At 48.4% G+C, this 20,496-nt stretch overlaps 6 protein-coding genes across 6 annotated transcripts; 3 read left to right on the forward strand and 3 right to left on the reverse strand.

Annotated features, from left to right (window-relative positions):
- The first annotated feature begins 38 nt into the window (after positions 1-38).
- F5147DRAFT_662616 (P-loop containing nucleoside triphosphate hydrolase protein) lies at positions 39-5,325 on the forward strand. Its single transcript, XM_041434794.1, has 18 exons — positions 39-276; positions 419-458; positions 508-666; positions 727-1,017; positions 1,068-2,181; positions 2,235-2,255; positions 2,313-2,584; positions 2,646-2,827; positions 2,902-3,079; positions 3,132-3,362; positions 3,409-3,702; positions 3,759-3,881; positions 3,946-3,978; positions 4,032-4,147; positions 4,198-4,321; positions 4,373-4,783; positions 4,837-4,976; positions 5,041-5,325. The coding sequence occupies exons 1-18, from the start codon at positions 113-115 to the stop codon at positions 5,162-5,164; spliced, it is 4,017 nt and encodes a 1,338-aa protein (XP_041299983.1). The 5' UTR covers positions 39-112; the 3' UTR covers positions 5,165-5,325.
- On the reverse strand, positions 5,326-7,757 carry F5147DRAFT_756584 (uncharacterized protein). The gene is made up of 4 exons (XM_041440352.1): positions 7,222-7,757; positions 6,288-7,167; positions 6,106-6,222; positions 5,326-6,048 (listed from the first exon to the last, which is right to left on the reverse strand). Exons 1-4 carry the CDS (start codon positions 7,519-7,521, stop codon positions 5,465-5,467), a joined length of 1,881 nt encoding a protein of 626 aa, XP_041299984.1. The 5' UTR covers positions 7,522-7,757; the 3' UTR covers positions 5,326-5,464.
- Positions 7,758-9,059: 1,302 nt separating this feature from the next.
- F5147DRAFT_662623 (uncharacterized protein) lies at positions 9,060-10,651 on the reverse strand. The gene is made up of 2 exons (XM_041434795.1): positions 9,615-10,651; positions 9,060-9,557 (listed from the first exon to the last, which is right to left on the reverse strand). Exons 1-2 carry the CDS (start codon positions 10,190-10,192, stop codon positions 9,431-9,433), a joined length of 705 nt encoding a protein of 234 aa, XP_041299985.1. The 5' UTR covers positions 10,193-10,651; the 3' UTR covers positions 9,060-9,430.
- Positions 10,652-10,782: 131 nt separating this feature from the next.
- Positions 10,783-13,601, forward strand: F5147DRAFT_662625 (exonuclease V a 5' deoxyribonuclease-domain-containing protein). The gene is made up of 8 exons (XM_041434796.1): positions 10,783-11,188; positions 11,238-11,388; positions 11,441-11,526; positions 11,579-11,630; positions 11,680-11,733; positions 11,796-12,786; positions 12,833-13,061; positions 13,113-13,601. The coding sequence occupies exons 1-8, from the start codon at positions 10,788-10,790 to the stop codon at positions 13,201-13,203; spliced, it is 2,055 nt and encodes a 684-aa protein (XP_041299986.1). The 5' UTR covers positions 10,783-10,787; the 3' UTR covers positions 13,204-13,601.
- Positions 13,602-14,189: 588 nt separating this feature from the next.
- On the forward strand, positions 14,190-15,343 carry F5147DRAFT_662628 (uncharacterized protein). Its single transcript, XM_041434797.1, has 6 exons — positions 14,190-14,419; positions 14,473-14,586; positions 14,646-14,681; positions 14,738-14,753; positions 14,806-14,873; positions 14,928-15,343. The coding sequence occupies exons 1-6, from the start codon at positions 14,214-14,216 to the stop codon at positions 15,271-15,273; spliced, it is 786 nt and encodes a 261-aa protein (XP_041299987.1). The 5' UTR covers positions 14,190-14,213; the 3' UTR covers positions 15,274-15,343.
- F5147DRAFT_749633 (uncharacterized protein) lies at positions 15,344-19,805 on the reverse strand. Its single transcript, XM_041440141.1, has 5 exons — positions 19,547-19,805; positions 19,358-19,488; positions 19,202-19,307; positions 18,661-19,149; positions 15,344-18,608 (listed from the first exon to the last, which is right to left on the reverse strand). Exons 1-5 carry the CDS (start codon positions 19,671-19,673, stop codon positions 15,394-15,396), a joined length of 4,068 nt encoding a protein of 1,355 aa, XP_041299988.1. The 5' UTR covers positions 19,674-19,805; the 3' UTR covers positions 15,344-15,393.
- Positions 19,806-20,496: the final 691 nt, after the last annotated feature.

Here is a 20,496-nt window from a genome sequence, read left to right on the forward strand (position 1 = left end):
GAAAATTCTATTTGATTGGTATTTGTTGAGGTTTAACCATCCTATCCTCAGGCTTTAACTTAGTTAACCATCCTGGGCGCTCACTTGGCATTTGAAGAAGCCAAAGAAGCCGATGCCTCCTCGCAAGGGCATCGTAAAAACTGGGAACGCAGGAAATTCATCAAAGACTAACAAAAACTCTGTCGCAGGTGTACCTTCGCAGTCAGCTGATGCAGAACGAGAAAAACCACTATTCCCACCGGGATCCAAGTATCCTCTGAGTCTACTTCAAGAAAGGTATGGCTTATGCGTGCTTTTTCGCATTTGTTGTAGGAGTTTCGTTGCACTCGAAAACGACGCCTGCCAGTCATTCGAGAGCATTAACGTACCCTGCAATATCACGAGCTGCAGGTTTCGAGGCTCATTTCCCTATTCATAGGTGCCAGAAGAGTGGCTGGGACAAACCGACCGTCGAGACGGTGAGTGAATTTTTTATCAAGCCTTCTATTATAGCTCAAGATCCGCAAGCGTAAACATGGTAACGACTGGTCTTTCGTCGTTCACATCGCCCGGTTCGATAAGAAAATATCGCAGACAGAAAGTGTCCGACTCGAACCTCACCCGCCTTATTTGAGGCCTACTGCGCTAGAAGCGCGTCATTGGGGTGCCACATACGCTCTGTACCGTGTCAGTGCTTTTTTGTCATACTTCACATGACCAGTAGGATTGAGCAGAGTAATGCGGCAGTTTTGTAATGGACTTCAGCTTAATCGCGTATTGCCACCCGGACCTCGTGATTACTGGACTGAACTAGCGACAGAACATAAAAATGTTCCAGAACACATGAAATGGATGTATGATGCTGATCCTTTTGCTGCACGTAAAGCAGTAGATGAGAGACAAGCGAAGGCAGCGCAAAATCGACAAGAAGGAGATTCAAAGACCTCCACAATGCTGGGGTCAAAGGAGTTCGCCAATTCCCCTGAGGTGAGAATGTCCACTGAATTGCGGGATTTGGTGGAAGATGTTGTTAAGAAGGTAATTAAACTTCAATGACGGATGCTGTTGTTGTTAACGAAAAGTTCAAGGCAAATGCGCTGCACTTTGGTGACGACCCTGTGACTTTTGTATTGCCTGCAGAGGTCATACCAGCTGTTACCCAGCAGCTTGGTAACTTAGGTTTCAAGTCTGATCAAATACGCAATACGTTGGCCTTCCTATCCAAACATTCGGCTCTCGGGGGTAATTTGTTGAATTCAATGAGCCCGCTGCAGGCGTGTATAGAACATCTAGTTCTTCATCTCCCAGAATGCGACCTTCCCGAGCGCTTCTTTCCTGGAAATAACTCCTCTGATCCATTTATTGTCTCTGGTCACTCTGGCTCTGATGACTTGGCAAAGCGATGGGTGGAGGAGAAAATTATCAAAGAGACTGGATTTCCTGCACACACTGTCAAAGAGTGTACTGCTGACAGACACTCGGTAACGAATGTGGATCTGCTAGTAGCCTCTTTAGACCATCGCCTCCTAGGTGAGAGTGCGGGTGCCCAAGCCAATCCAGATGACATTATTCTGGCTAATGTCGTGGACGGTCTACGAAGTAATACGGATGAAGTAGAGGCTCTTGGGGCCCATTTTGTCGACGCGAATCATATATCGATGCCTCTGTTCAGCGCTCCCGTGGAGCTACATGTCTTGCTGCCGTCCTGTTCTGACCACTCCTTTCACAGCTACCCTCCTGTGTATATCACATCAAAGTCTGTCCCGCCGTACATGCGACTTCATCTTCTTTCACAACTGTTGCAAGAAATGAAACAGGATGGGTTTATGGAGTCAGGAGAAGGCTTTCTTATGGCAGCAATGCGGGTCCTCGAGGAGCAATGGGCACACGTTCAGTCCAAAGGTTCGCCGGATGTATCGGAAGTGCTGAAATTCTTGATACCTTCGCCCACTTCATCGCCCACTGTCAATGCAACTACTACCTTACCGACCGGTCTTAACGAAACAGCGCGTCACAAAATCCGGCGTCGTGGTGATAGTCGATCGAATTCACAGGTTAAGCTAGATTTTGACAAATTGTGCCAATCTCAGGCATATGCAACGATGTTATCAGCTCGTAGACGCCTTCCTGCATTTGCTGCCAAGGACAAGTTTTTGTCCTTGCTCGAGCGCAACCGGGTAGTTGTCGTGGTTGGAGAAACAGGTAAGCCTTGTTATCTGTCTCCAAGTCCTTAAGTTGAAGAAGTACATCTACAGGGTGTGGCAAAACCACTCAGCGTAAGTCATAGTCAACCTCTGTCCATGCAATGTTTCCTGAGAGGCGTCAATTTGAAGTTCCACAATTCATCCTGGATTCTTTGATACTTTCGGGACATGGAGCTGAAGCTTCGATCATTATCACCCAGCCTCGCAGAATTTCTGCTATATCTGTTGCTGGGCGGGTTTCTGCAGAACGAGTGGATGACGGCTCTGTTGGATATGTCATTCGTGGAGAGACCAAGCATAGCCAAGCCACTAAGTTGCTCTTCTGTACGACTGGAGTTGTTTTACGAAGGCTAGGCTCCGGCGACGGGCTAAAGGATGTCACACACATTGTTGTTGATGAGGTACATGACAACTCTTCCTAAAATCCAAACCATGACTGACGGACTGACTGACTGCGTATAGGTTCACGAACGTTCTGTCGATGGTGATTTTCTTCTTCTAGAACTCAAGGAATTATTAGCACACCACCCTACGCTCAAGGTGGTGCTCATGTCAGCAACAATCAATCATGAGACATTCGTGAAATATTTCAACAACGCCCCGATGTTGACTATCCCAGGATTTACACACCCAATCACAGATATGTATGTAGTCTCTTTGTCTCGACTACTCGACTACTCGACTATGACGGTCCTGACTCAAAAATGAATCATCACAGGTATCTAGAAGACTACATTTCGTCAGTTTCCTATAAACCAGCATCAGTCAAACCAAACAGAAAAGAATCAGAAGAAGAAAAACATGCGTTCCGGGATTATTGCAGTTCCAAGGGTCTCAACGAAGAGTCGACATCTGCAATCCAAAATATTATGCAGGCGGAAAGGATTGACTATCAGGTTGTGTTGATGTTGCAACACTGGAACCATAGACTCATCATTCTTGTCCTAGCTGATCGCTGCTGTTGTTCAGCACATCGTTGCAACGTCACAACGAGGCGGAATTTTGATTTTCCTTCCTGGAGTTCAAGAAATTCGTTCTTGTATCGATGTAATCCGTGGCGTGCTCGGTGAGAAGGCTGAGATATTACCTTTGCATGCAAACTTGTCAAATGACGAACAACTGGCTGTTTTTGCGAATACACAACGTTGGAAAATCATTGCTGCAACAAACGTTGCCGAGGTCAGTTCGTTGTATCAGTTATTTCCTGCAGCTAAACGTTTCAAAGACGTCTATCACCATTGAAGATGTTGTCTATGTTGTGGAGTCGGGAAGAGTCAAAGAAACAAGCTATGATCCAGAAAGCGGGCTATCTCTCTTGAAAGAACAATGGGTTACACGTGCTGCAGCCCGTCAGCGCAGGGGTAGGGCTGGCAGAACGCAACCAGGGGTTTGCTACAGGCTTTATACTCGCAAACAGGAAGAGAAAATGGGTCATTTCCCAATACCAGAAATACTACGAACACCGTTGGAGAGTATTTCGTTAACCGTGAAGGTGATGCGTGAGAGTGAGGATGTGAAGGTTAGTGATTCCATGTGATAACTTTAAGTGCAGTGCATTGACCTAGCTTTTTTCAGCATTTCCTGAATAGGGCTATTGATCCTCCCGAAGTGTCTGCAATGGATAAGGCCTGGGATGTCCTTCAGGAGCTCGGAGCCATTGATGCAGATGGCTGCTTGACTGCTCTTGGGCGTCATATTGTGCGTGATTGCAGTTGTGTATCATGCGTTCATTGTTTGACTAGCAGACACGCTCTTTGTATAGTCGATGCTACCCGTGGATTTACGACTTGGGAAGGTTAGTGGTACATTAAATATGGGGTGGAGTGACTTATTGACAATATCTTTCAGATGCTGGTTCTCGGCACGGTTTTCCAGTGCCTAGACCCAATTCTTACGGTCGTAGCTTGCCTCTCGTCGAAACCTTTATTCCTCAATCCTATGAATAATAGGGATGAAGCCACTAAGTAAAATTTTCGTCCCAATGTCCCCGACCAAGACTCATTTGCATACGTAGGGCGAAATTACGTTTTGGCGAAGACAAAAGCGACCTACTCACAGATGTCAATGCGTACAGTGAATGCATGCGCCTTCAGTCTGGGGGTAAGAGTCACAAAGCATTGAGACATTTCTGTGAAGAGGTATGCTTTTTTTGCTGTAATGGAACCCCAGAAATGATCAGTCTTGCGCAGAACTTTATCTCAGCGACCACTATCAGGGAGATCACCTCATTACGCCACGACTTCCTCTCCTCTCTTTCAGATCTCGGTTTCATCCCGCGTTCCGCAAGAGCGAGTTCGGAGGAACTGAATACAAACAGTGCAAATACAAACATCGTCAAAGCCGTCATTCTCGGCGGCCTGTGGCCTCGCGTTGCTCAAGTGCATCTTCCACGTTCAGCAATCAAATTCGATAAAGTGCAAGCGGGCACCGTCCAACGCGAAAATACTGCAAAAGAGTACAAGGTCCACGATCTGACAGGTGTGCGCGTCTTTTTGCATCCTTCGTCTACCCTCTTTGGAGAGTCGACGTGGAAGTCGCCGTTCCTGGCGTACTTCCAGAAACAGATGACTAGCAAGGTTTTCATCCGTGGTGCGACTCAGGTGTGTAATTTTTTTTTGACGTGATCGTGCTCGGTGCGCTAAGTTGCGATCAGGTTCCGATGTACGCGTTACTTCTATTTGGTGGACCTGTGTCCGTCAATCACATTGGGGGCGGTCTCACTGTTGGAAAGGGTGGCAACATTGTCAAATTGAAGGCATGGCCCCGCATCGGAATTTTGGTGAACCAGCTTAGGTAAGTTGGTTGTTGCTGTCATCCGTTGATCTCAAACACACTGATATTCGAACATCACATATAGGCGTCTCCTTGATGCGCAATTGCAGCAATGTATCGCAGACGGATCAATATTAAGCGCCAGTCAACATAGTGCAGTGGCCAATGCCATGAGCGCGCTGCTCGCCAACGATGGTCTGTCCGGATAATGCCTGCTAAAAATACGGCTCCCGAATTCAGTGGTCTCTGAATATAGAGTAAGTAAGATTGCATTGAGATGTGTAGAGAAGTTCCATAGAGGCTGCTGCGAAATATGACTAGACAATGATTATGTGCTGCGATAATTGTCGTGACTCAAGTGTATGCTATGTGCCAATATTTGATAGGGAATATATGCTAAGAACGTTAACGTGGTATACAATTGCGATGACGTATAAAAATTTGGACTAGGAAATCTCCATCAATCAAGTAGTATATTAAAACCACCATGACTAACTGACAGGAGAAATTTAGTTATGTTCATCCGATGGGACCCCAACAGCTTGTTCAAGGCCTGTGATTGTCCACAAGGCACTGGACCCACGCCCCGCATGCTCGATGGAAGCCAAAGCCCTCAGAGGTGTTCTCTGAGCTACTTCGGCAGTAGCACCTGTAATGGCGTCCTGAGAGTGCGTCGACCCCGATGGAAGCTGACCTAGCTCGTCCACAAGGTTGTCAGGTGGGTATTCGCTCTCAGATGCCTCTATCGGCGTCAAAGTACGAGAGTGTAACTTGAACCCCCGACGACCCTCTGCCTCTTTGTATCCGCGATGTGGTCTCTTGATAAGAACGTCATCTAGGCTACCATTTACCAGATCGTGACCTTGTCCTGGCATCACAGCATTCCAAGGAGGGCCGTATGGTTGCGTGCGAGGCACAGACCGCAATGAATACTTGCCCGTCGACTTCGACACGTTCACCTGTAGCTGCGGTGAGGGCATGGGAGACGGGCACTCTAAGCTCGAAGGAGAACTGATAGTAGGGGACTTGAGAAACGGAGTGAAGTGGCTCGTGAATGTCCTACGAAGTGCAGATGGCGAGTTCGAAAAAATGGCTGCACAGGAAACCATCATTACATTGTCATTTGTAAACCTAGAAATCTGGTGCTTACAAGTTGGCGATGTCGCGGAAGATGCTAAGTCAGGCGATAAACCCGCAGGTTTGGGACTTGACCATGGGCGAGATAATGAGAAGCTCGACCTACGACTGAATTTCGAAGCCTCAAGTTCTGCAAGTGTAGATTGTTGACAATTAGTTCGGTATCATATCATTTTGATAAGGTGGCACACGTACTGGAGGTAATCTTTGATTTCTTTGTCCGGAAAGGATTCACGTATTCTGCACGATACATTTCACCGGACGTGAGAGTAGGCGAAAGCGACGTCCTCACGGGGTACTCTGGTGTAGGGTTTTGCTGTTGAGACTGCTCCTTCGCACTAATGTTGATCACAAGAGGTGTACGCGGTGGAACGCTTGCCGGACGACGTTTTCTGGTGAAGACCTTCCGAACAGATGGTAACCGTAAAGACATGGCTCTCGACGAGCGCGTAGAAGTTGTCCCTTCGGAAAAAGAGTCCACTCGAAGTAGGTTCATCGTGCCATGTTCATCACAACCCAAGCTATTTCTACGACCACGACGGCATTCACAACGCCCTTCGGAACAATTGAGTGGAAGGCCATGTACACAGGTACTCTTTGACGTGGGTGACGATCTGTAGTTGCACGCGGTGGTATTACCTTCGTCTCGTACGGTGGGTGAGGATGGATCAGATTCCTCTTGTGTTGATCGACGCCTGGAGAATGGAGACATTACAGGTGGCCAGCGACGCTGAATTGTCGATGGTGTCGGGGAGGGGTTCATGCTGGCGGACCTCGCCAAACTTGGGTTGTAGGATTCTGGAGCTTCGATATTGAAAGAAACATGCCTCGAGGCCACGAGGAGCTGTCCCTCGGAAGGTGTTTTATGCAGGTCAGGAAACGATACTGCTCGCCGAAGGGAAGGAGTCTTGGACCCAGGAGGTATCGGCGGTAGTATCTGAAGTATAGGTTCTGGGGAGGAAACCAATACAAGACCACGGAAATTCTTTGGACTGCGATGGATCGGTTCTTGGTAGGGAGGTGCCTGTATCCTCATCGCAGGCACGATCCAAACTACTCCGAGGGTAAATATGCTCTATTTCACGGTTCTATATTTAAAACATCACTCTCAATCAAACTATAAACTCACAATAACAAATCCAAGGAGACCGAGTAGCAAGGCGAGGATGCCTGCGAGCACAGTTTTGACACCAAGTTCATATGCGTAATTATCAAATATGATGAAGATCATGGGAACGAAAATATTCTTTAGGCTCCTGAAGTGAGGATAGCCCCGAGGTGGAGAAAGTCGTAGAAAGAAATCAAAGCGGCGTCTGAGAGGCGTAGAGGGTGAAACGAAATTACAAGGCATCCATGTGGGGTACCTCAGATGAACCAAGGCACTTGAGGGATATTTGACGTGTGGGGGACGACTATGCCACGGAGGCATGCAAAGCGATGGAATAAACAATGATATCAACGCAGCGCGGTGACAATGAGCCACAAAGACTGTTCGTAAATTCGTGAAAAAAAGAGAGAGATAAGGTAGTATGACCTTGATCGTTTGGTTGAGAACGATAGTTCGACGTGAAGACAGCTCAAGCGCTCAACGGCGAGCGTCGAAGTGGTTCTACGCGAACAGCGCAAATCGGCATACGAGCCATACTAAGACTTAAAAAGTGGAACGACGTCCGTTTTAAGACCTAATACTACTACCCTTCCCCCGAGCCCGAGCTGCTTCATTTCAATCTCAGCGGCGCTCTGTACCTCCATTTGAATCATCTTTCTCACAACATCACATCATCACAACATCACAACAATACAAATTAATTATATACATTCATTCCATGTACATATGAGAGATATGCACCTAGGCCTCCTCTTACTTACATCTCTCAAAATCACGAATGAAATTCAATATTCAATGACAAAATCGTGTAATACCAAGCGGAGAATTAAAATTAGCTTATTTGAAATTTGTGAACCTAAATTTTATCTGCCATTTTATTTCGCACTCGATGAGTTCGGCCATGCTGCCCATGTACAATGGGACCTTCCCATGATTTCAGAATGGCCGCCATTCATTAATCATTCTCCAGCTCCAGAGACTGGAACAGAACGATCAACGCATCTTGCATGCTAGTACGAATGTAAATGAACAAACATATCGTTGAGGAAATGAATGTGGCAACCAGCGGAACAAATATGACCAAACACCACATACAAATTACCTATGGTACCGTGGTCCGACGTCCAGCTTCGGCTAGTTCTATAAAGTCGGTGACGCGTGTTGGGCTGGTTCAAGCGTCATCTCGGGGTGGGGACGCAGCCGGGAAACCTGCGTACGAATTTGATCGCGCACTGACTCTTAAGCAATGGAGTCAAAACCGTGACTAGATTAAATATTTTACGCTAATGATGACAACGGAAAATTTCCGCATAACTTGATAAGGGAGGGGTGGGTGGATGCAAGGAATGAGCGAGGTCAGTGCTTTGAATTCGAAATCAGTGGTAGGTCGAAAAAACGGATACGGCGCTAACGCTCAGCTGACAGCGTGGTGCCGGGCAACTCCGACGAGCTAACGTCGTTACTCGGCACCTAAACGTTAAGGCTCTCGATTGATACTCCACACCAAGGATAGGGATAACCCCATTGATAAAAAAACTAGAAGGAGCAAAATAAAAAGGCACCTCGCGCCTCGAGTCTGCACACTTGATATGGGTGCATGCGTAATCAGCGGAACGGAAGACTCCGAGCCACTAGTACCAACACAGAATGGCCAAGTGACAGAACATGGTCTGGTCAACAACATCCCTAGCCCAGGTCCCCACAGCCCGGTGTCACCAGGTAGAACAGACTCCCACACTACTCTGCTTAGTGTGTCCGTTTTCCCTGGACCGGTACTCTGTAGACACCGATAGCTATGTAGGGTTAGACAGCAGTTCCTTGGCCCTCGGTCTGTCCTAAAATAAGTTCCCGGGCATTTGTGGCAGGCCGTAACACTGAACAAGCTAATCAAAACACCGGGCATTCGTGGCAATCCGTAACACTAAACAAGCTAGGAATCAAAACAAAGCTCGTAAACTATATCGCAAAAGTCCGAATAACTATCGAATCACGAATGTATAACTGGGGAGGAAGGAGTAGTACTGGAACACAGGACACGTCGTTACAATCGTAAACACGTGGGGGACATAAGATCAGAAAGTATATAGCACCACAACGTCAATGGTCCAGGAATAGAAAATGCCAAGCAATTGAAGTCCTGTCAGGAGGAAAAGGGATAAACTCCCTAAATTCAGATGATAGCATAGAAAGAACGAAAATTCCATGAGAAATGTCCAATAATTCTGCAGGCCTACTCGCTTGGCGAACATGCGTGGCCATCGCTTTCTAGCGAATAACCCAATTGGCAAGATGAGATTTGGCATTCACCAGCAACGCAAGCGACGCCTTCAACATGTGGGATATTCATGCAGTCATGCCTTGATAAAAATATGGTGTTCAGCCAAGGAGAATCAAGTAGTCCATCAGATACTTACTCAATAGGGTCAAGACTGGAACAACCCCCGCAGGAGCGGAGATCTGCCGCAAAATCGACACACTCAAACCCAATCGCTTCCCATTCGACAAATGTACGAGGGAACTGCCCAGGTGTGCTCAAGACGGGGCAGGCTACGAGCCCGTTGAGACAGAATTCATGAGATTCCGCTGCACTCCCTATCACGTGCTGTTGGTCTACGCTGCGCTTTTGTAGGGCTGCGGAGTCCTCAGCAGTGCGTTTAGACGGGGCTGGCGCAGCAACCGGTTGTCGACCTGACAACACCTTTGAAGGAGAGGCTTGACGAGCAGCGAGACGCTCATCACGACCAACATGAATTGCGGAAGGCCCGGGAGCGGGGGCCCGTTTGACCAAGGATCGCTTATCGGGGACTTTGGAAGGTCCCGGCTGCCGCTGGACAATGGGGAGTGCATATCTCTTTGAGGGCATTGGGTTACGAGCCTGGACAATGGGGAGTGCATATCTCTTTGAGGGCGTTGGGTTACGAGCCTGGACACCGAGTGAAGATGCCACAGCAACTGATGAAAAGAGAAGAACGATGAGGAAGCAGTTCTTCATGACGTTGAGAGATGTAAGGAAAAGATCTGAAGAATGGTCTCCGACGAACGAGGAGCTAAAGGACAGGTGAATGTAAGGGAAGCTACGTAGTGAAAATTAATCTATGACGAAGACTCGGAGGGTAAAGAGGTTGTAAGGCAGAGCGGCTCTCACAACGCAGATATATGATGGTGGTACAGGAAAGAGTCAATGAAGTTGAAAGAGACGCGGGTAGACAATTTGATTCTCACATTGGCTGTGTGGCTAGATTCAAATCATCTACTCCACACCTTCCGCAACGCCCCTAGCAGTGCCGATCGGCAATGATTAATGAGCGCTTGAGCGAGGATTGATAAGAAGGGTATAAAGACTTGTAGATAACCCACACGGGGGCCATTTGGTTGATAGAAGGCCTCATGTACATGCGTTCCTACAATCATTGATCGATAAAGGAGAAGACACCGAGTAAAGGTAGTCGACAACGTTCCGGTGATTTTACATAAATTAAGTATAATCTAAATTCAGTTATTGTTATTATGTCATATCAGGATCACGTGATCGTCGCATTTGCCAAGTCGCGTTTGTCGAACTCACCTTCTTCCAATCCACAAGTATCATGTCTCATGACGAATTTGATCATTACGACCTTTCAGAATTCACCGAGGAGGAGCTCGCCCGTTTTGATATGGATGCTACGAAAACTCCGTCGCCAAAGGTGCTCAATGACAGTCCAACTTTGAACTCACAGCATGATATCTCGGCGGGACCCGGTAACGCCAGCTTTAGTGGTGGACCTGCACTTGATATTGCTATTGAGTCCCCTATTGACACAAATACTGTTGCTAAACCTATTGTCAGCACGAGAGTATCTCATCTCTCGGCTAGCACAAAGCCTCTGCAGCTATTTAGTACGCCTGTTCCTGGAGTGCGCCCGCCAAATCAGGCGATAAATCTATACAAGAAGTTTTTATCTTGGAAGAAAGCATTTTCCGTGACAGATCTTGTCTCTCCTGTTTGGTTTGTTCAGGAAGTCATTCATTCACCCTCTTCTTACATCGAATTACAGGTGTGAAGTACAATATGAGTATGGGTTGTATGGAGAACGCCACAGACCGCTCGAAAGTCGACCACCCTCTTTCAAGTCAAGAGACGGTCAACAAATTCAGGTCAAACAAAGTGTCGCACAACAACACGACAGGACACTCAAGAGAGGGGCCGTATGTTATATTATTTGCTCTTTCTTGCAGAAGAAACGACCTTTTATTCTAGTCTATTCACAAAAATCTGGAGCTGGAAGTGCGGCCGAAAAAACTTTTCGTCCGTACATCAACTGATGAAGAGCGTTGGGCTTTACGGTATGAATGTTGCATCACCATTGCTCAAACCGTTTCCTAAGCTGTTCAACAGTCTTTTCAATCTGACTGCAGGCCTAGAACAACTCATCTTTGAGGGGATAACGGTAAATTGACAATGAGGCGATCACAATTAGTGCTAACATTATTTTGCAGAGGGAACTCCCAGTTTTCGGGATTACGCATGGGCAAGTCGTTTTCGGAATTATCGTAAGTATCTTGGCACCCAGAGAATGAACGTTTGAACGATTGACACATGTCCGATCTGACAGGACGAAGTGACTCGGCGTGTTCCATCAGAAGTCAATAAACTTCACAATCCTGCCAAACGTGGCCCGGTCTCCCCCGAATCATCTCCCGTTAAGAAAAAGCAGCGTCGGTCGCTGTCCCCATTCCAAACCGATATATCTGTTAGTCTAAATCAGTCTATTCCTGAGAAGACTTGTGCAGCGGATCAGTTCCCAACCGAGGGGGATATTTGTGACAATTCTATGGCAGAAATTTCGATCCCAAGGCCCGTCCATCTCGAACCCACGTTCTACGATTTGACGCTTGTAGACTACAAGACTCGTCGCGTGTCATCACTACCCCCAGATGAGGATACGATATCATCACAGATGCAACTTATGCTTTACCATCGCCTGCTCTCGCCACTCCTCTCACCGGAAACTTTTGATTTCAATGCACTATGGTCAAAGCAATCCGTCAATCCGCATCAATCATTTTCCAGGAATTTTGTAGAAGACATCGGTTTGCTAACAAAAGATCAACAAGACCCTTTTCATGTAGATCTGAACTCCATGGTCGCCGCATGGGTTTCTGTCGTCCACTCGGCTCGGAGCAGCGGTGAACGACTGAGAGGCATCCATTCCGAGCTGCAAATTATCTACCGGAAAGCTGGAGTCAACAAGGACTCGGTTCATTATCGGAAACAGAAGGCAAAAACCGATGAAAAGGCAGTCGATAATCCCCCGGGAAGGCTTGCGTCCCAAGAGGAATTGGATATGGCTCGTGCCATTGCAGAGAGCTTGCGCCCACCTGATCAGGACGCCCGAGAGGCCAGCACTTCTCAAGCTGTGGACGACAGCATTAAGATTGTACATACTGCATCAAGCGAAGAACTTCTAACTGATGGGGTTATTGATATCACTAGCACTGTTGGTGAAAACCCTGAGCCGACATTGGTAGTGCCATGTTCGTTACTTGCAGGCCCCAGCAACAATCCCGACTCCAATTCACAGTCGATCGATACGAAATATCTTGGTATGAAACCTCGTCGAGGATTCTACTATACTCACGCTATGCACAGCTCCAGCGGCTGATAAGTTAACTAACTTGGAAGAAAATGGGACTCTTCCTGATCAAAATGATGACTCTCCAGTTGAGGAGGATACCTCTGGCCTTTCGACGATATTGGGTACCAGGAAGTTTTTCATGGACGAGGACCGGCTCGATGCACATCTTAGAGATATCCTCCAATGGTGGTTCGGCTTTCGTCTTCCCAGGGGCGTTGAACTCGCACAGTCCAGTCGGTGTGGGTGAGTTTACCTCAGTAGGCAGTATCGTGAAAGCTGCTCACACCCCGACAGCACTTGCGAATATCAAGACAGTTGCGAATGGAGAAAGCGGAAGGCTTTCGAAGGTAGTAACGTCGCTCTCGGAAAGCGTAGGGCGACTTAGTCTTCAAGCGGTTAAACTCCTCTTTGGTTATGACCCCCAAAAAGGGAAACAAGCGAACATCAATTGTGGGCGGAACAATGCAACTACAGATGTATTTAGTTTGCTGCATACAAAGCTACTTGGTTGAACAGCCGAACACCTCACAGACCTATAGAGAATCAGACTTTTAGAGGCAATGGGCTCAGTGCCTATTCTCACCTTATGTCGGTATCTTGTTACACACGTCGCCTCCCATCATGATGCTGTCTCTTCTCACTTTCTCTCGTTGTCGTCTTAGTGTGGCGAAGGTTTATAGTCTTGTATGGACAAACTCTTGCTTTGAGCCCAACGTTCTTGACAACATACCCCCCTCGACCGATCTTCTTGCCGTACACTTCTATGTCTGTGACGTAGTCAGCCAATCAACGTTAACAGCGATCCCGGTTCCTGATCAACGTGCCAACTTCGAACTGGCGAAGGCGCTTATGACATGTAGTACCTGAGTTGCATTGGTAACGCAGCCAACCAATCAACTCCGTTCTTTCTTTCTGGGTATGGCGAGAAGGCTTAATCCAGGGTGTCGATGACCAGTAGCGCGGTCAGCTAATTAACGCAAGCCGTATCCACCATGCACCATGACTGGTTGGATCAACCGGGGTGATGATGACGAGGTTACAAGATGTCCATCACCATTATTCGCTTAGATATATGACGTCGTCCAAGCGCTTATTGAAAGCTGAGTGTAACTTGAACGCCTCGGTAGGGTGAACTTCAAGTTGAAGGGGATCATGGAAGTTTCCATCATTGTCATCGCAATGGTTTACTGAACGGTGTCACGGTAAGGCCGTGTTGTGGGCCATGCAACGCCTAGTACTAGTCACTAGCCTAAGGGTACTGACGGCGACCCGACTCTTCCAATATTTGAACGGTTGTGATGGAAATGGCAATCCAGCCCCGATGATTGGACCAAGTGAAGTCGCGGCAAGCTAATACCTTTCGGACTATAAGTTACGGTTCCGCATTGATGCGTAATGCACAATGGGCGAACCGCGTTATCTCCAACCACATTTTTGCTGTACACTGTCAGCAGTCACGACATCATGATGGATGGCTGGGTTGATTACGTTCATTTCTCATTCCTCGGCGAACATATCCTCTTCAGTTCTCTGCGCCTAAACACCGTCTGGGAATTTTTCCTCGGCGTCCTTCTGACTTCTGTCATATGTCTGTCTGAGAGGTTCGTGTCACAAACTCTTCCTTTTACCCACTTCAAGTCACCGGAACCACAAGATTCTTGTCATTTGCTATCAGCAAGCATTGGGGTCCTCATTTCATTGGTCGTTCGCGATTAGCAAAAGCAGTATGGAGAACGGTGTTATACGGTGTTGCAACAACACTTAGACTGTGAGTTGCGTTTTCATCAATCCACAGAAAAGCAATGTCGAACCGTGAAATATCACTAGAACTTACATGCTTATTGCCATGTCATACCAAGTAGGGTGAGTTACGTTTTTCAATGGAAGTCATCATGTTGGTCTGACCGGCTTTGAGCCAGTCTCATCCTTGCCGTTGTGAGTGCCAATAATCATATGAGATCATCGCAAAAAATTTACCCTCCAAAAGGTCGTCATGTTGTCAGTCGGACAATTCTTCCTCGAGTACGTTGATGGTGCCCCAGGAAAGTCAGCCAAGTAAGTGTCTTGTTTATCGCAAGCTAGCTTATAGAGGCTGACCCCCCTTCTCAGCTACGACAAGCTTAGAGACCCTCCCCTGGACTCTGAGAGTGAGGATGACTCATACAATATGTCTACACGATCGTGGCAGCCCAGAACACGCCGAATGAAGTCAAAACCAGAGGCTATTCTCATTCACCCCGGTGACTCTAACCTCGCCCGCGCCGATGCTGCGGCGCAGGAGCTTGGCATAGCTGGTGACACCGAGCGAGTGAAAGCCAATCGCTATTCTGTTGACCAGGATGCTTGGGAGTATGGGAAGGGTAGAGACGTAGCCCGACAATTACTTGGAAGCACAGCACGACGTCCCCGGTCACCACAAGATCATCCCATGTCTCATATTTCGGATGGGTGTTGAGCCTCAAGGGTTCAGAACTTGTAGCACGTCAGATTGTTGTATAAATTATCTTACAAGCTTTGCAAGCCGTACGTGAACGAACGCGAGCGAATATATTATAGGTCAAGTGAATGCACGTGTTTAGCTGTCCTTGCTAACTTCCCCAGAGACAAGACCAGCTCGCTTTGGGGTATAACCACCTCTACGAGGGATAGGAACTCGAGGCGAATCAACCTCCGTTTTACGCTGCCATTGGTCAATGAGCTTCCCTACTCCTTGATAAGGTTTATCAGGCGATGGCGAGCGCGGCTCTTCTAGAGGTGCGGAAGGTTTTTTCTGAGAGAATGGTAGCGATGCTGGGAGGCCGTCGAGGGGACTGCTCCGTCCTACTGATGATCCAGGTGTGAATCGACTGGGTGTCACAGGAGGCAATCCTACAACAGGATTTCTTATGTTCATGTCTGCCTTGCTCTGGTCCTGACTGGCAAGGGCGGCCCTGGCTAAATCAATCGCAGATGGTCGTGGCTTCCCTGAGTCAGCCCCAGGACCCGACTCTTCAGGAGCAGGTGTAACGACTCTGGAGGCCGTGAATCTTGACACCAACGGGGAGCTTGGGCTTGAACCCGTGACATCCACAGCACGACCAATGCCAGTAGATGAGGTTGGCATCTTCAGACCTGTTGATTTAGGAATTATCACAGGCGAACCTGGATTTGAACCTCTGACTTTGCCCCCAATAGCTTCGAAGCGCTGGACCATGTCTGTTATTGAGGTCCGTCGAAGGCCGTGTTTGCGAGGGTTGTCCTCTGGAACAGATAGACTCGTAGGGTTTGACGGCGTGTCCGTCTTTCCATCCGAAGTAGACTTTGACATTGGAAAGGCAAGCATAGACTGCGGCCTCGCGCGAGAGGATGAGACGGGGGTATTGCCAGACGAAGGGGTGTTTGTACTAGATGCCTGCTTTGTATGGGGTAAGGGTCGCCTGGGAGACCGACTTGGTGAACGACGCTGGGAAGCATTGAGCTCTGGGGGCTGTGACTGCATTCGGGGTGATGTAGGCCTCGGCCTAGCCATTGAAGAAATGGCAATTGATCTGCTCTTTTGTAGTTTCACACCAAAGTCCCTGGTCGGATCACTGAATGCAGCAACGGCAGGACTGTGAACGGAATCCTTCGGTCGCTCTTTCGTCTGCACCACACCTCCTCCCCATAGATCAACGAGGTCGTGCACGGAACTTTGCCGGCCCCTTGTCTTTCGTCTTCGCGATGAACCCGTCTTCTCAACTAGTTTCCCCCACCCAGCAGCATCCTCTGGTTCCTGTTCCCCATCGCTTGACGAATCATGAATTTTGGTTGGCTTTGGCGACTCAGAGGTAGGGGCAACTCTCCACCTATCTAAATCATCTTGCGGTGAATGCTTCAATGGCTGCGATATTACCCCCTGGCGAGACTCCAGGTCTGGCTTGAGTGCAAGAGCCGCAATCACCGGCTTAGGCGCGACCACTGGCAACTCTCTAGGTTTCTTCGGTGTCATAGGGGCGCTTTGCTTCCGCTCTCTAACACTGGTACCTCGCGCATGCGTCTTGGACGGCGATGGAGGAGTTTTCATTCGATGGGGAGGCTGTTGAGTGGTGACAGCTTCCTGTGGTGATTGTATGGTTGTTGTGTTCTCCTCAATGAATGATGATCGCTTGTTCGTAAACTCGCGCAGAACGGGCGTAGTAGGGAGGTTTCTAGCTTGAGCCTGAGCGAAAGATTCGTCCTTGACTGGGGAGATGAGGGTATCGACGTCGCCTGTCAACCAGTCTTTGGGTTTGCGTGACACCGGAGCTGGGGTAGTAAAGTCCTGAGTACCAACGTCATCGATAAGCTGTGCCTGAGGTACAGCTTTGACAGCAATACTGCTGCGATGTCTCCTTGAAAGCGAAGGACGGGAGATAGGCCGATATGACAGGGGCTTCGGAGACGACGTGTTTTCATCAATGCCATTATCCGGCCCAGCAGACCTCTGAAATCTGTCCTTCTCCAAATCACGCATCGCCACCCCGGTGACATGCTCGGAGCGCGAACCAAGGGTAGTGCTCGGAATGGCACGGTGAGAGATCGGCTGAAGCGACGAGGAAGGTGCAAAGAAAGGTTCGGACAAATCAACTACTTTTTCGCGCTCCTTGTGACGCTCAGACGACTCGAGCTGCCAGTTTGGATGGCTGACAGGAGGTGCCGACCTACCAAATGTCGCATCAAGCTCTTCTACTGATGGAAATCGTTCCTCGGCAGAAATTTCGCCCCTCTGTGGAAGCGTGGGAGGGGTGGATGCAGGGGGTTGCTTTGGTGGACTAGAACGCCACGAAGCATTCGTAGTTGTCAATTGTGCTGGAGGACGGTGCGAAGGCGTTGGTTTGATCGGGGTTAGGGATGGTTTCGCGGTGGTTAGAGATGGACTAGGAGTGATGGCAGCACGATTGTTTCCATTAACAGTAGCAAGGCCAGTCCTCAGCTTTCGTGCCTCTCCAAGAGTGGGTGTGGGTGCTGAAGATGGTGTTAGACCTAGACCATCGAACGCATCCTTACTCTTCGTGATCATAAGTCTCGTGTTACGCGATCCCTCAGGCGGGGGAGCAAGCTTCGAAATGCGCTCTTTTCCAGAACTTGAGGATGACCCCATTCCTGTCACAGCGGCAGTCTCTCCAGCCTTGGCACCCTCAAAGGCGCTCCACAGCTTTTCTCCGAAATTGTCACCAAATGCAGTAACCCCTGGTGTTGGTGGATCATCCGAGACCGTTTTTGATACACGCGTCTCAACACTCCATGCATCGTCCAAAGGAGGCGCAGATATCTTAGACTTCCAAACACTCGCAGTTACACCGCCTGATTTATGAGCCCTTATGCTCCCAGCAGCGGGAACTGCAGGAGAGCCTTTTATCTCTTTCCGTGCCTTGTCCTCCTCTGCGCCAAATGAGGCGTCAGGCCTTTTCGGCAACTTCGGCGGACTAGGAGGCCGGGAGGTTGGTGAGGGAGGAGTGGTGTCGTTTTGTTGCTGCGAATAATATGGCCTGCCACGGCGCATTGGTGCAATAGCCTCCAACACCCTATCACGCGCTTGAATGCCTGCACCTATGTCCTGGGGCTGAGCTGGCGGAGCTTGTTGCATGGCAGTATCTATTGCTGGCGCTCGACGGTAAGAGACAAGGTCGTCAAGAGCATTCGTGGATGAAGACTGTAAAGCTCGAGGGGAGAGGGGCTGAGGCGGAGGAATATTGTAGGTGAAGCGCGATTTGGTACCTCGTATGGAGTGCACTTGAGCGAGAAGTTCAAATACTGTAGGTCGTTGTGTGCCGTGCTCGCGAAGCATGGAGGCTGCATGGTAACTCAGCATATTCGGACGCGATGGAAGTAAAGAATAACACACCGATCAGCGTGTTCATTTGCGATGAGTAAACGGGATATGGCGGAATGCGGTACTGTACGTTCAAAATTGCCAAGGGTCCATGTTCTTCGAAAGGAGTGGTGTAATAACACAGTTTGTACAATAGCACACCGAGTGCCCAAACGTCAGATTTCTCGTCAACAGAACGGCGAAGGTATGGGTCAACCATCTCAGGCGCCCTGTACTGTAGTGTCGTGTGTCTGTTCAAGTCCGCCTCGAGAGCTCTAACCTCAGCTGTGGTAGATGGCGGTCGAGGCGCGACTGGTGTGGCAGAGCCAAAGTCACAGAGCTTAAAGACGTTGTTGGAGGCCTGGAGAATGTTCTCCACCTTCAGATCACGATGAAGAAGGGCAGGGCGAAGATTATGCATGGCAGCAACACCCTCACAGATGTCTACAAAAATCTGGAGGATCTCTGCTTCTGTGAGACGTTCGCGAAGACGTCTGTTCATCATGTCAATAATTCCACCACCTATGTCTGAATGAGACGATATCAAATGTGTAAATCTTGCAGAAACACTTGCCTGGACAAAACTCCATAAGAATAAAGACTTCGTACATGCCAGTCGCCATTTTGTGCCAGGCAGCATCGATCAGATGCACTACATTTGGGTGCCCCTTTAGTATCCTCTACAGGCAGATTCAGTAAGCACCGAGTAAGCAGCTTGGGTGCTCCGAACCATGATATCGACTTCTTTCTTGACCTCCGCAAGCATAGCCTCATTAGGAACGCCAATGCGTTTGAGAACATGATGCGTCGTGTTATACACGGGAGTGGGAGTCCTGACAAGATAAACATGGGAGAATCCGCCTTTGAACAAGATGTTAATGTTCGACGAGGACGTGGCCGCCACTTGGACTCAACATACCTTGGCTGAGATACCGCTCAACCTGGACCGTGTACTTGTTTACGGAGATGGTTTGACCTGGGACAAGAGTGCCTTTGTTTTGCTGTGCATAAACTTGTAACGCCTGCTGCTGCTGCTGCTGCTGCATGGTGATAATGGGCAGCGATAGAAATGTTAAACTGCTGCTGGTGCAGCTACAGCAGCTGCCAATTGCTAAGACTGTCACGTAGTACTAGTATCACGTCCAAGTTTGTGGAATACTATTTTTGGCAATCTATGCTTATGCAAACAGTGCACAAATACAATTGACGGCCATTGCAGCTCACTCCGAGCCTGAACCGCACGTTCACTTGACATTTACCGTAACTCCGCAGTTGTGTTGCACAGCGAATTCCTTCGTGTAATGGCAACTGTGCTCGCCTCGATTTGCCAAACTGCGATCTTATACTGACCATAAAGATGTAGTGCATATCATTGACGATATATTGGTATGCATTGCCAAATGTCGAGAATCTTTGCCAGCTCGCTCACTTTGTCGTTGGCTATCTGAACTCTTAACATCTTTTTTGATAACTCCTGCAGTGCATGCCGAAGCTTTAACAGATATTACATTAGCAAACGCCCGCGCAGATGAAGTCACCACTGCTGCGCAACAGTTCGCACTGCCAGTTCCATTCCTCGTGCATGATCATGATGACTACACCCATTTACTTCTGGCACTCACTGATATATCGAGTCCAATATTTTCACATTCGTTGATCGTGCTTTGCAATGCACATGTTTTTACACCTGCATTTTCGCCCCGCACCGTGCCAGACGCTAAAGCTAGCGTTCGTACAACTCTATGCCCAATCACTGCTTTTGATAGGAGGGCTACGGAGCGGTTATAAGTCTGACTTTGGTCGCAATATTATACCCATTTTGATCATCGTGCGTGTCTTACGCCTACGCATTGGCAACCGTTGCGGCAT

The sequence above is a fragment of the Suillus discolor genome (genome assembly GCF_016758755.1).
Source record: "Suillus discolor strain FC423 chromosome Unknown F5147scaffold_1, whole genome shotgun sequence".
In the NCBI taxonomy this organism is placed as follows: domain Eukaryota; kingdom Fungi; phylum Basidiomycota; class Agaricomycetes; order Boletales; family Suillaceae; genus Suillus; species Suillus discolor.